General features: G+C 42.8%; 1 protein-coding gene across 3 annotated transcripts in view; it reads right to left on the bottom strand.

Moving 5' to 3' along the window:
* SEC11A (SEC11 homolog A, signal peptidase complex subunit) overlaps positions 1 to 10355 on the bottom strand; it is a 52418-nt gene extending 42063 nt beyond the window's left edge. Inside the window, exon 1 of one of the 3 annotated variants that reach the window (XM_060005369.2) lies at positions 10086 to 10355. In XM_060005369.2, the coding sequence (XP_059861352.1) occupies positions 10086 to 10136 (51 nt within the window). In that variant the 5' untranslated portion in view covers positions 10137 to 10355. The remainder of the gene's footprint in view (positions 1 to 10085) is intronic. The other 2 variants (XM_060005368.2, XM_060005367.2) reach the window with 2 other exon arrangements.
* Between the last annotated feature and the right edge of the window lie 3586 nt (positions 10356 to 13941).

Genomic DNA, 13941 nt, shown 5'->3' with positions numbered 1-13941 from the left:
GTGCCCCGGTCTGGGAAGATTCCCACATGCCGTGGAGCGGCTAGGCCCCTGAGCCATGGCCGCTGAGCCTGCGCTCTGCAGCGCGAGAGGCCACAACAGTGAGAGGCCCGCGTACCGCAAAAAAAAAAAAAAACAAAACAAACGTCTCTCACTACCTATAGGATAAATTCTGAACCTCCGAGTATACAGGGCCTTCCATGATCTGGCTCTTGCTATCTTCTCCACTCCTATTTCTTGCTACAAGTGATATTCTAGGCTCAAACCATAATTTAGCTTGTAATGCAGAATATCATAGTCCTTAACAATGCTACTACATGTAGCAATAACTGCATAACCAATCAAAACTAAAAGTTACATATTCTTAATAAGTCTAGATGATTAAAATAAAAAGTTAGGTTCCCTGTCTTAGTAAGACAATCATCAGCTTCTAGCAGTTCCAACTTAAGAGACTCATTCCGCGTTTTTGACAGTTTCCTATCCCTGAGGACTCCTATAGCAAGAGAAATAAGACCACCAGAAGCAGTATGCTTTTGGTGGCAGAGCCTACTTGAGGGCTCAATTAGCCCTAGAGCTTTCTATCATAAAGGTCCATGCGGACCTTGATTGGTCCAACATTCACAGAGTAAACATGTTCACTATATTGATGATATCACAGTGACTAGACTGGGTGGTTGAAGCGCATGACCTAGACACCTTGGTAAACACATATGTGGCCAGAGCGTGAGAAATAAATCCCACAGAAATTCCTATCCCCATGAAAATTGTTGGGGTTCAGTGGTCCCAGTCATGTTAAGATATCCCTTCCAAGATGAAGAACAAGTTGCTGCATCTGGTTCCTGTTACTACCAAGAAACTTAAAGCCTAGTGGACCTCTTTGGATTTTGGAGGCAACATATACCTCATTTGGGTGTGCTACTCCAATGTATTGACCTAGTAAACCAATTTTGATCCAGTTTTGAGGAGGGCTGTGCAACAGGTCCAAGCTCCCATCAAGCTGTTCTATCACTTGGACCATAACACCCAGCAGATCTCATGGTAACTGAAATACCTGTAACAGATGGAGAGCCTCTGGCAGTCCTCTATGGGTGAACAACAGCACAGGTCTTTGAATTTGGGGGCAAAGCTATGCTATCCTTTGGAGAACTATTCTCCTCCTCTGTAACAGCTTCTAGCTAGCTGCTGAATTCTAGAAGAGACTAAACACTAGACCATGGATCACCAAGTTACCATATAACCTGAACTCCTCAGCATGAACTGGATGCTGCCAGATCCACCAAGCCATAAAGTTGGGCATTCACAGCAGTACTCCATCATCCACTGTTAGTAGTATATACAAGATTGGGCTCAAGCAGGTCCTGAAGACACAAGTAAGTTGTATGAGACACAAGTGACTCAGATACTCATGGCTCCTACTCATGCTACATTGCATTCTTCTCTCTCAGCTTACACCTCTCGCCTCATGGGGAGTTCCCTATGACCAGCTGACTAAAGAAGACTTTAGGCCTGGTGTTTAGATGATGGTTCTACATGAACCATCTAGCACCAACTGAAAGTAGACAGCTGTGCCATGACATCCCCATTCAGGGTTCACCATAAAGGATTATGATGAAGGGAAATCCTCCCAGGGGCAGAACTTCAAGTGATACAATAATTGTTTGCTTTTCCTGGAAGGAGAGATGGCCACAGGTGTGGATTTACACTGATTCAAGAGTGACCAGCAATTTGGCTGGATGGCCAGGGACTTGGAAGATATATCACTGGAAAGTTAGAGACAAGAGGTTTGCGGAAAAGGTATGTGGATGGAGCTTTCCAAGTAGGTACATAGAATGTGAAGATATTTGTGTCCCACCAAAGAATTACCCCAGCAGAAGAATATCTTAATAATCAGGTGGATAAAATTACCTGTTTTGTGGATGTCAGCGGCCTCTTTCCCTAGCCATCCATGTCTTACCCAATGGACTCATGATCAAAGTGGCTGTAGCAGCCAAGATGAAGGTTAGCAATGTGGACTTTCACTCACCAAGACCAGTTTGGTTCTAGCCAATGATGAGTGCCTAGACTGCCAACTGCAAAGACCAACAATGCCACCATTCCTGATACTGGATCACTTCCAGCATGGAAGGGGCAGCAATTTCTTCTATCTAGAATAGACTCTGTATATGGATCTGTCTTCCTTGTCCTCAGTATTTCTGTCAAAACCACCATTCATGAACTTACAGAATGCCTTATTCCGCATCATGGTATTCCATACAACACTGATTCTGACCAGGGAACTTATAGGTAATTAAAGCACAACAGTGGGCACATGGTCATGAATTTCACTGGTCTTACTGTGTCCTCCATCATCTTAAGTGGCTGGCCTGAAAGAACAGTGGAACAGTAGGCATTATCAATTTATTGTCTCTCAGCACCAAATCCATCCTTCTTTGTGTTACCAGGCTGAGCCTATAAACAAGGGCACCTTTTCCAGTTGGCTCAATGATGTTAGGTTTTATTAATAAAGGGACTGCAGGGCCACAGCAAGGTGATAGAGAGTGGGAGGGGCTTCTCTTCCCATGGAGTGTTTTTATTTCACCCAGTAGCTAGTGGATCTGTGTACTGGAGGTCTCTTATTACTCACTTCAGAGACCATCACAGACTGACTCCTGCCCACACACACTCTGGCAAATTTCTCAACCTCCCAGCGGGCCACTTCTAAGGTCCAGCTCCAGCTCACTGCTCTGGCAAATGTCATTGCAAGTCCCTGTGACAGCCACACCCTCTCCAAAGAGGTCTACATCTCCGGTTAAGAAGGGGTGAAGGGGGTTGGAGGGAGGTATTTTGCTAGTTCTTTCTTTGTTCACTCCCTTATCCTAGAAGGTAATAACTGTTTTCTGCATACGCTATTCCTGAACACCTTAAGAGTCCTCTTTTACACATTTTAGTGGTTGAGCATCTTTGCCAGTTAACAATTCTTTGTATTTAATTTTTCCCTGTTCAATTACTGGTGTTGTTTCTATCTTCTGAGTGATACAAATGGCCTTTTGAAGACAGCTACAGTACCAGCCAGACAGCAGCAACACTTTGTTGGGCTGGGATAATGTCTAATGTCCTCCAGTATGTGGTATATGCTCTTAATCAGCAACCAATATCTTCTGTAAGTAGGATTCACTAGTCCAGAATTAAAGGGTGGGAATGGAAGTGACTCCTCCCACTACTAATAATCTGCTAGTGAAATTTCTGCTTCCCAGCCTCATAGTTTTGGCTGCTGGTTTAGAAGTTTTCATTCCTGGGAATTCCCTGGTGGTCCAGTGGTTAGGACTTGGCGCTTTCACTGCCATGGCCCGGATTCAATCCCTGTTCGGGGAATTAAGATCCCACAAGCTGCCCAGCGCAGCCAAAAAACAGAAGTTTTCACTCCTAAAGGAGATTTTCTTCCACCAGGAGACACAGTGGTTCCATTAAACTGGAAGTTGAGTCTGCCCCCTTGCCACTTTGGGATACTCATGCCAGTGAACCAAAATGCAGGGAATGGGGTGGTTATTTACTGGCAAAGGGGATTGACCCTGACCATCAGAGAAAAACAGAGGTTTGTTACTACATAATGAGGGAAGTGAATATATAGGAATATAAAGAATCCTCTGAGGCCTTTCTTAGTACTTCCATGTCTTACAATAAAAGTTAGTGAAAACTATAACAATCCAGTTCAGGCAGGACTCCTCATGACATTACCCTTTAATAATCACGGTTTGGGTAAGGCAAGAAACTATGACCAACTTAGGATCCTGCTGAGAGCAAAAGGAATGTGGAATGGTTAAGAAGAAAGATGACAGCTACAACCATGTAGCCAATTACAGAAACAAAGGAAAGCTGCATATAAGACAGAAGTATAATCTTGCTTTTATGTTTATTTGAAAAGTGAAATATGATTAAAAGAGGTGTGTATAAATGCTGAGTTGACAAAGGGCAGACTATAATAGTTTTGAAAACTACAGTAGTTTTGCCAAATTGGCTTAGCTAGAACTAGGCTTCCCCAAACCCCCCTCCATGTATGGTTCTGAATTAGATTTAGCAAAGAGAAAGCTGCCCAAGACCTAGAAGGTGAAAGAGTAGCAGCAGCTGCTATTATGCTGAAGGTCACTGTGGTTAGACATGGTGAGAGACAGACATTAAAGGCCTGGCAGAATCCAGTTTGTCCTCGCATTCCCCTGCTCCACATCCAGAAACGAGCTGTAGAGGCAACAGCCTTCCACAGACTTCATCTACTCTCCTTTGGTGGGATTCCACTCCATCAGCCAGATGTGGAATCTAGCCCCAGATTCCATGGCAAGCTTCCGTCTACCCACAACAGTGCTACAGAAGAACTGGTGACATTCTGTTTCTGCATCTCTGTTTTAGACTCCTGACTCATCCAGCTTCTCCTACAATTGTATAAAATCTTATTCCTATAATAAATCCCTTAATTCTAAAATATTCATAGTGGTTCTGCTTCCCAGACTAAACCCTGACCGATAAGCCAAATTTTTCAGACAAAGCATTCTATCCCCATGAACATATTCTGTGTTTGGATACTCTACCTCACCTCCCTCCTTGAAGTCAGAAAAGACAACTCTTTTTTTTTTTCTTTTTGTCTACACTGCATGGCATGCAGGGTCTTAGTTCCCCAACCAGGGTTCCAACCTGTGCCCCCAGCAGTGGAAGCACAAAGTCTTAAACCACTGGACTGCCAGGGAAGCCTCAAAAGACAACTCTTTTGAAGAAGAGTTATGGTCATAATTTCTGCTTAAGTGGAATTTGTCTTTATTGTTGGAGGCTTGTGCCATCTGGCATGAGAATAAATAATCATGCTTGTCTGTATGTCCATGGAGAGAATACTATGGGGGAAAAAAAACCTAAAAAATATGAAGTATCTAAGAACCATAACAAGTAAATGCCTTATCCTTACTATGGCACTGTATTCTAGATTTGCTCCAAGTTATACAGGATGAAGAATGATTTTTGGATGCTCAAGAAGAATATATTTGAGGACAGTAAGCGCAGTTTTTAACATAATTTTACTTGTGATTTCCTTGTGTATATAACAGAGACTGATGTTTCTACATTGAAACTTGGCAATTTATTACTGAATTGTTATACCCTGCCAGTGATAAAGAGTTTCCTGATCCTAAACAAGACCAGATTAGTTTTCAATAATCAAAAAAAGTAATGGATCTGTCCTCTGTACTGTATATACCTCCTATTCGCAGCACACTTACTCATATTAGGTCCAAGCCTAGGAAGAATCTAGGCTTCTATGTGCTTCACCAGAGGGCCAATTCATTAAAAAAAAAGTTACCAAAGATATCCGGAATTCAATCAGGTATCACTACAATAGCCATTAAGAGTTAAGTGAACAGGACTTCCCTGGTGGCTCAGTGGTTAAGAATCCGCCTGCCAATGCAGGGGACACAGGTTCGAGCCCTGGTCTGGGAAGATCCCACATGCTGCAGAGCAACTGAGCCCGTGCGCCACAACTACTGAGTCTGCGCTCTAGAGCCACTGAGCCACAACTACTGAAGCCCGCATACCTAGAGCTTATGCTCTGCAACAAGAGAAGCCACTGCAGTGAGAAGCCTGCGCACCACAACAAAGAGAAGCCCCGGCTCGCCACAACTAGAGAAAGCCCGCGTGCAGCAACGAAGACCCAATGCAGCCATAAAAAAATAAATAAATAAATTTATTTTTTTAAAAAAAGAGTTAAGTGAGGGGCTTCCCTTGTGGCCCATGGGTAAGACTCCGCACACCCAATGCAGGGGGCCAGGGTTCAATGCCTGGTTGGGGAAGTAGATCCCACATGCATGCCACAGCTAAGAGTCCGCATGCCACAACAAAGACCCTGTGTGCCAAAATGAAGACCCAGCACAGCCAAAATAAAAAATAATAATAAGTAAAAAAAAAAAAAAAGAAGAGTTAAGGGATCCTAAGAGACTGAAAAACATAAAAAGAGGGACTTCCCTGGCGGTCCAGTGGTTAAGACTCAGCGCTTCTACTGCAGGGGGCAGGGGTTTGATCTCTGGTCAGGGAACTAAGATCCCACATGCTGTGAGGCACAGCCAAAATATTAAAAAATAAATAAATAAATAAAAAGAAAGGATCGTGCCAAGTCCTAGGGTCTTCAGATTTACGTAGGAAAACATACAGATAATTAAAATCCAAAGAAATGCAAAATTCAATCAAGTAATGCAAAAGGCCTAAGGAGGAGCTAATAAAGCAAATTCTGTCAAAATCAGATTAGTACCATCAGGGCTCAAACATGGATCTAGTCACATGCTGGCCAATATCCTCTGATCATTAAGAATTCTCAGCAAGCAGAGAATTACACATGAAAATAATATAAAAATTACTTGGCATGACATACTTATTTAGTGAATAAGCATCTTTTCACTCCAGGAAAATTCATAATTAAGAACAGAAATGCTTAAAGGAGATTATGTATAGTATTAATACTTTTATGTTAAGGGTACTGTGCATATTTGGTATCTTAAGTTTTTGTAAGTTTTGTAAGTTTTTCTTAAGTTTTGTAAAATTTAAGAGAATTTGGAATATAAAAGTAATAGGTCAGGTTTGTAATTCCAATTTAAAATGTACAATCAATTGTAGATTTATTATTTTAATCAGAAAGCTTACTATTTATACCTTATATTCAAATGTTGAAACATTTAGGAGAACCTAAGCTCCAGATTTATAAAAATTATATAAGTATGCAGTGGTGTTTGTTGAATAATCGATGTTCTTAAAAAGGAACTTCTTTAAATTTATAAGTTAAATTTAACGTTTTTAAGATGTCTGTTTATAAATTAGCCCAAATATTCAAAGGCCCTTAAAAGTGATTGTTAAAATTTGCTAGACCTGGGAATTCCCTGGCGGTCCAATCTGGCGGTCCAGTGGTTAGGACTTGGCGCTTTCACTGCCGAGAGCCCGGGTCCAATTCCTGGTTAGGGAACTAAGATCCCACCAACTGCTAGATTTTAAATAGGATAAGATTTGAAAACTGATTCTGAAAGGTTTAAGAACTTTGTTTTAAAATTTTAGGTTTTACAAATCGAATATTATGTTTTTAAATATAAGAATTCTAAACAGGCTTTTCTGCACACAAAGGTTACCTCAATGGGCATCAAGAAACTAACCTACAACCAGAGGTGTGCTGGAGCCAACCTGCTAAATTTTCAGGAATCTTGCAAGCTGGTTGTTAAACACAGTGTTATTAAAAATTAGTACAATTAAATTACTTAAAAAACAAAGTCAATAAATACTCGAAATCAGTTTCTAACTATTTTACTACATTTTACTATTATCTGTGTTCTTGAGATTATTTTTTAAATTTTACCTGTAAGGTGGAAATTACAGTTGCATGCTACCACATTTCTTCCTAATTCCACATTCAGTGATGTCATGTTAGCAGCTTGAAATCAACCATGTTGGAAGTATTTACCACAGAAACAGGCAAACTACAAAATCAGGGTTTCATGGATTAAGAAAAGCCTCAGGAACACTGTGCTCTGACACTACAGTAAAAGAGCCACACTGCAAAGGGGAGAAGACAAATAGAATAGTACATAACAGCTAAAAGGCCTTTAGAGATCACCTAATAGTCTAGGGCGGTCCACAAAGACTCAAATAGTAAAAGGGGAGTTCTGAAGACAGTTAAGTACACAAAGTTTGAATAGAACAATGTTCATATACACAGTGAAATGAAACAGGCAGGAAGAGTAAACTGGGACAAGACTGAAACAGTGAGAAACGGCAGACTGTAAAATGACTGGGACTTACTTCAAATGCCATTCTAAGGGGGTTGGACTTAACCTACAAGGCAATGGGATCTACTGAAGGTTGGAGGGCAGGAGAGAAGACATTAATCTGGCAACAGTGTATTGGATGCCATGAAAGTAGTGAAACACTTTAATTTTGAAAACTGTGAAGGAGACAAAAATAAAAATTACATACCGTAAACAAAAGTCTTGAGTAAGGTCTTAAAAATCAATTAAAACTTACAGCTCAAAAGAATACATACTCTGTGATTCCATTTCTATCAAATGCAAACCAGGGACTTCCCTAGTGGTCCAGTGGCTAAGACTCCACGCTCCCAATGCAGAGGGCCCGGGTTCGGTTCCTAGTCGGGGAACTAGATCCCACATGCCACAACTAAAGATCCCTCATGCCGCAACTAAAGATCCCACATGCCGCAATGAAGATCCCATGTGCAGCAACTAAGACCCAGTGCAGCTAGCTAAATAAATAAAATATTTTTTTAAAAAAAAGCAAACCCATCTATATTGACAAAAAAGCAAATCAGTGGTTGCCAAGTGCTAAAGAAATGAACTACAAAGGGATCTTGTGGGTGACAGAAATGTTCTGTATCTTGATTGTAATGGGTGTATATAATTGTTTGTTTGTTTGTTTTTGGCCACGCCACACAGCTTGTGGGATCTCAGTTCCCAGACCAGGGATCAAACCCAGACCCCACCCAGTGGAAGTGCGGAATCCTAACCACTGGACCACCAGGGAATTCCCCTGGATGGAGTTTACTGTACTAAAGTATTCCTCTATGAACCTGACAGGAAAAAAAAATTACAACTCAAATTAATCAGACATTTGATGAAATTTCTAGTTTCCCTCTTTTCATCTAATTAGCTCTTGGTACCTACAGTCAGTATCAATTTTTTCCCCCAGATATTATGTGCAGGTAAAACCTCATTTCTAACTTTCCCTCATCCCATCCCCATGCTATCCAATCCTTCACATCCCCTCTTAACAATCTCTGGGAGGTTGCTCATTTTCTCCACTTGTATAATGGGAATAACATTATCTACCTCACAGGTATATAAAGCATTTCACACATAGCAAGAGCTCAAAATAGTTACTGTTTTGCCTTAGTCATTATCTACATATTTATGCTCCTTGAAGGCAGAATCTGTCTTATCTATCTTCGCATTTCTCTCATTGTACCTAGCACAGGGTACAATAAACAGTAGGCCCAAAAGAAGAGTTTCTTCAAAGCAATGTCTCTGCACCTAGAAATTCAGATATGGATGAAAAAAAAACACTATACAACTGAGAATCTGAAACGTTTTGTGCAATTTGGGGAAAAAATGATCAATTATGACTGAAGGAATTAGCAAACATGTCTAAGAAGAGGTCTGAAGGGGAGTAAGGGGAAGTTGTATATCTTCTTCCCTAAATGGTAAATATAAATAGTGCATAATAGAAGTCCAAGAGAAAAACCTTTAATAGTGACATCAAGACAATTCTTAACAGCAAAACACTGTAAAAAGGTCCGAGGCAAGCAAAAGTGGGCTCCACAGACACACTTGGTGTAGAAGACAAAAAGGAGCAACTTTTCCCAATGACTAAATAATTACAACAGTATTCCCAGTACCATTTGGAATATGATCTGTAAGTTCAAGACGGAGTAAGATTTAAGGACAAAATCAGGAGATGGAAGTTTCAGGATCCCGGTACCACTAATACTGGGAGGTATACCCGAGGATCCTGAGGTATACCTTAATGCTAAGCGGACTCAAGGACAAGGGGAGTAAACGTTTCAACTCTGAACTCGGAGGTGGTTCAAGGAAGTCAGAACAGCCCGCTGAGACCCAGCTGTACTAGAAGGGTTGTAACGGGCTCAAAGTAGCCAAACGGCTTTTGTGGGGCCTTACAACCGCCTTCCCGAGCATCCCAGAGTAGCGGTGAACTGCTAAACCTAGCTACTGGAATCCATCGGAAGTCGCTGCTACTGGAGAAATCACGAGTTTGCCGCCTTACTAAGCCTAAAACAATAAGCAACCCCAACTCCCACTTACAAAGAGCCCTACGGTTTCCACTTGCTTCCCTGCCACACAGGGGGCAATGGAACGTGAAGATCAGGCTTCCCGCTCCGCCCCTAGAAGGCCCCGTATAAGCCAGCGGCTAAAAATATGGGGCGGATAAAGCTACCTCTGGACACAGACCCCACAAAGAGATGGAATAATCCAGGCGTCAGACCCGCTCCGGCCCTCACACTGGGGCCCAGAGGTCCGCGGGGCACCGCAGTGGCAGCGTCGAAGGGAACAGTGGGAGGTAAACCTCACCTGCCGCTTGTTCATCCGCCGCACATCGTCCAAAAAATCTAGAGACAGCATGGCGGGGCCGGCGAGGGGACACGGGCAGAAGAAACGGCGAGATGTGATCGGCAGGAGGAACGGCTGGCGCACGGTCCAAGATCTCACTGCACAGAACCTCAGGGTGCCCGCACTTCCGCTTCCGGGGCGGGACCGGGGAGGGACCGGCGCGGCTCCGCCCCTTCGCCGGGGCGAGCAGACAAAGGGTCTCGCGACCGTCCTAATCCAGCCTCCTCGCCTGACCTCGCTGTAGGAGGGCTCTCGTACCCATAACCTCGTCTGCTGAGAAGAGAATGAAGCCCACTTCCCGCTCTCAGCCCCGTGGCCCCACACGGAGGCCGCCACTAGGGGTTAGATAGGAGGCCGCCCTGCAACTTCCAGGAGGCGGGCCCTGGTGCACGCCTGGCCAATAGGGAAACGTGTTTCTGGAGTCTGAGGGCAGAAAAGGCCCCTGAGCGGCCAGCGCGGGGCCCCTGAGCGGCCCCGGTCGTGGGTCTGGGTGTGGCCCTGGATGTTCCGACAGGCCTTGCTTCCTCTGCTGCGGCCGGTCTCCTGCGCTACGGGAAACTGACGGCTGAGGTGTTTAAATAAGTGCTGTTGGGTAAGGGCGGAGGATGTGACTTTCAAAGCACTGCCTGACACTTTCAGGAGTTTAAGAAACTCGTGGCTGGAGAGAAAACAACCCGGTAGGATTAGAAAACTACCAAACCATACAACCGTGTGATGAGACCACCAGTAGTGCGGTTTGTGAGGTAGTCCCTTCCTCCCCGAAATTGACCTTGCTAACAGAATCTGATTGTCTACTAGACGAAAACCTCTTGGTTTTGTTACCTCGGGCACCATAATGTGACCCTGTTATCGCTGACTTCTGTCTCTATACAGCTCTTCCTTGACTTACCTCCCAATAAACCCATGGTAAATTGAAAATACCATAAGTCAAAAATGCATTCAATACGCCTAATCTCCTGAACATCGTAGTTTGGCCTAGCCTACCTTAAGCAAGCAGAGCACACACTAGCCTACGGTTGGGCAAAATCATCTGACGCAAACCGTTTTTTGTTTTTATTTTTTTGCCGCACTGCTGAGCATGTGGAACTTCCCGGACCAGGGACCGAACCCGTGCCCCCTGCAGTGGAAGTGTGGAATCTTAACCACTGGACCACCGGGGAAGTCCTACACAAGTGTATTTTATAATAAAGTGTTGAATATCTCATGTAATTTATTGACTACTGTACTGAAAGTGAAAGACAATGGTGGTGTGGCTACAAAAGGTTGTAAGTATACTGGTTGTTTGCCATCTGTGCTCATGTGGCTGACTGGGAGCTGTGGCTTGCTGCTGCTGCCCACCATCAGAAGACAGTATCATACTGGGAAAAGAAGTACAGTTTCTAGTGAATGCTTATCACTTTCACCATGGTTAAAGTAATACAAAAATTGTAACACACCTAACACACACCTAGGACAAGAAAACCAGAACTGGTCTCTGGCTATTATTTCTATCTTTTTCAAAATATTGATTATCTCACACCAGGGGAAGCTGAGTGAGGAAATATCACTGGAACTCTTTGTACTATCCTTGCAATTCTTTTTTTTTTTTTTTTTTTTTTTTTTTTTTTTGCGGCACGTGGGCCTCTCACTGTGTGGCCTCTCCTGTTGCAGAGCACAGGCTCCGGACGCGCAGGCTCAGCGGCCATGGCTCACGGGCCCAGCCGCTCCGCGGCATGTGGGATCTTCCCGGACTGAGGCACGAACCCGTGTCCCCTGCATCGGTAGATGGACTGTCAACCACTGCGCCACCAGGGAAGCCCTATCCTTGCATCTTTAAATTGAAAATTATTTCACAATAAAAAGGTAAGTATATTTGAGGATGGTTATAATAAAAAAGACAGTTTTTATTATGAGTTTGGGGGAGGATGGAACACTGGTGGTGGGTATGTAAAATGGTGCAGCCACTTTAGAAAATAGAGCAGTTCCTCAAAAGGTTAAACATATTAACTATATTACTGTAGTTACTATCTTGACCATATTAACCAGCAATTCCACTCCAAGGTATATATCTAAGAGGACGAAAAACATATGTCCACACAAAAACTTGCACATGAATGTTCATGAGAGCATAATTCATAATAACCAAAAAGTGCAAATAACCCAAATATTCATCAACTGATGAAGGGATGAACAAAATATGGTATATCCATACAGTGGAATATTATTTAGCAACAAAAAGAAATACTACAACACAGATGAACCTTTAAAACATTAGGTTCTTAAAACATTTCTTCTTCATGAGAGAAGCTAGTCACAAAAGACCATGAATTATATGATGCCATTTATGTAAGATGTCCAGAATAGGCAAATACATAAAGACAGAAAGCAGTGGTTGCCTAGGGCTGGGAGCGTTGGGAGAAATGGGAAGTGATATTAATGGGTATAGGGTTTCTTTTTCTGTGGGGTGTTGAAAATGTTCTAAAATTGATTGTGGTGATAACTGTACAACCCTATGAATATACAAAAAAACACTGAATTGGCACTTTAAATTGGTGAGCTGTATGGGATGTGAATTATATCACAATAAAGCTGTAACAAAAAAAGAAAAAGAAAAAAGAACCATTGATTTCTTGTTTGTTGTTAAATTCCCAGTGGCAAATGTACAACCTGACAAGTATTGGGCACCCAACAAATATTTGCTGAATTTAAAATACATGTGTGTGTTGGGGGGGGTGAGGTATCCCTAACTGTTGCCCATAGGTAACCCACACTTACTGAGTTGAAATATGAATTCCTGATTTCTCCAAATTAGGAAGGCCTGTGGAGGAAAATACACATAAACTCTGTGAGGGCAGGGACCTTTTCCACCCTTCTACCCCCAGCTTTCTTAACAGTACCTGACTCTTTTCTCCATATGTTTTAAATTATACAAATACATGAGTACATTCTCACCATAAAAGATTAGAACATGACAGGCAACCTAGCCACTCCACTGCTGGGTATATACCCAAAAGAATTGACAGCAGGGTCTTGAAGAGGTTTTTGTACACCCATGTTCATAGTAGCATTATTCACAATACCCAAAATGTGGAAGCAACCCAAGTGTCCCTTAATGGATGAATGAATAAACAAATGTGGTATAAACATCCTATGGAATATTATTCAGCCTTAAAAAGGAATGAAGTCCTGACATATGCTACCACATGGATGAACCTTGACGATGTTATGCTAATTGAAATAAGCCAGATACAAAGGGACAAATATTGTCTGATTCCACTTATATGAGGTACCCAGGGTAGTCAGATTCATGGAGACAGAAAGAAAAACAGTGGTTAAGGGGTTAGGGAGATGAGATGGGGAGTTACTATTTAAGGGATACAGAGTTTCATTTTTTCAAGATAGAAAAGTTCTGGAGATTGGCTGCGCAGCAATGTGAATGCACTTAACACTGCTAAACTCTACACTTAAAAACAGGTAAGACGGGCTTCCCTGGTGGCGCAGTGGTTAAGAATCCACTTGCCAGTGCATGGGACACGGGTTCAAGCCCTGGTCCGGGAAGATCCCACAGGCCACGGAGCAACTAAGCCCGTGTGCCACAACTACTGAGCCTAAGTTCTAGAGCGGGTGAGCCACAACTACTGACCCTGCGTGCCACAACTACTAAAGCCTGCACGCCTAGAGCCCGTGCCCTGCAACGAGAAGCCACCACAATGAGAAGCCCATGCACTGCAACGAAGAGTAGCCCCCACTCGCCGCAACTAAAGAAAGCCCATGCAGCAATGAGGACCCAACGCAGCCAATAAATAAATGTTCCTTAAAAAAAAAAAAAGATATATAG

Source organism: Delphinus delphis, chromosome 2 (genome assembly GCF_949987515.2).
Source record: "Delphinus delphis chromosome 2, mDelDel1.2, whole genome shotgun sequence".
NCBI lineage: Eukaryota > Metazoa > Chordata > Mammalia > Artiodactyla > Delphinidae > Delphinus > Delphinus delphis.
This window is presented reverse-complemented; position numbering and strand designations above follow the sequence as displayed.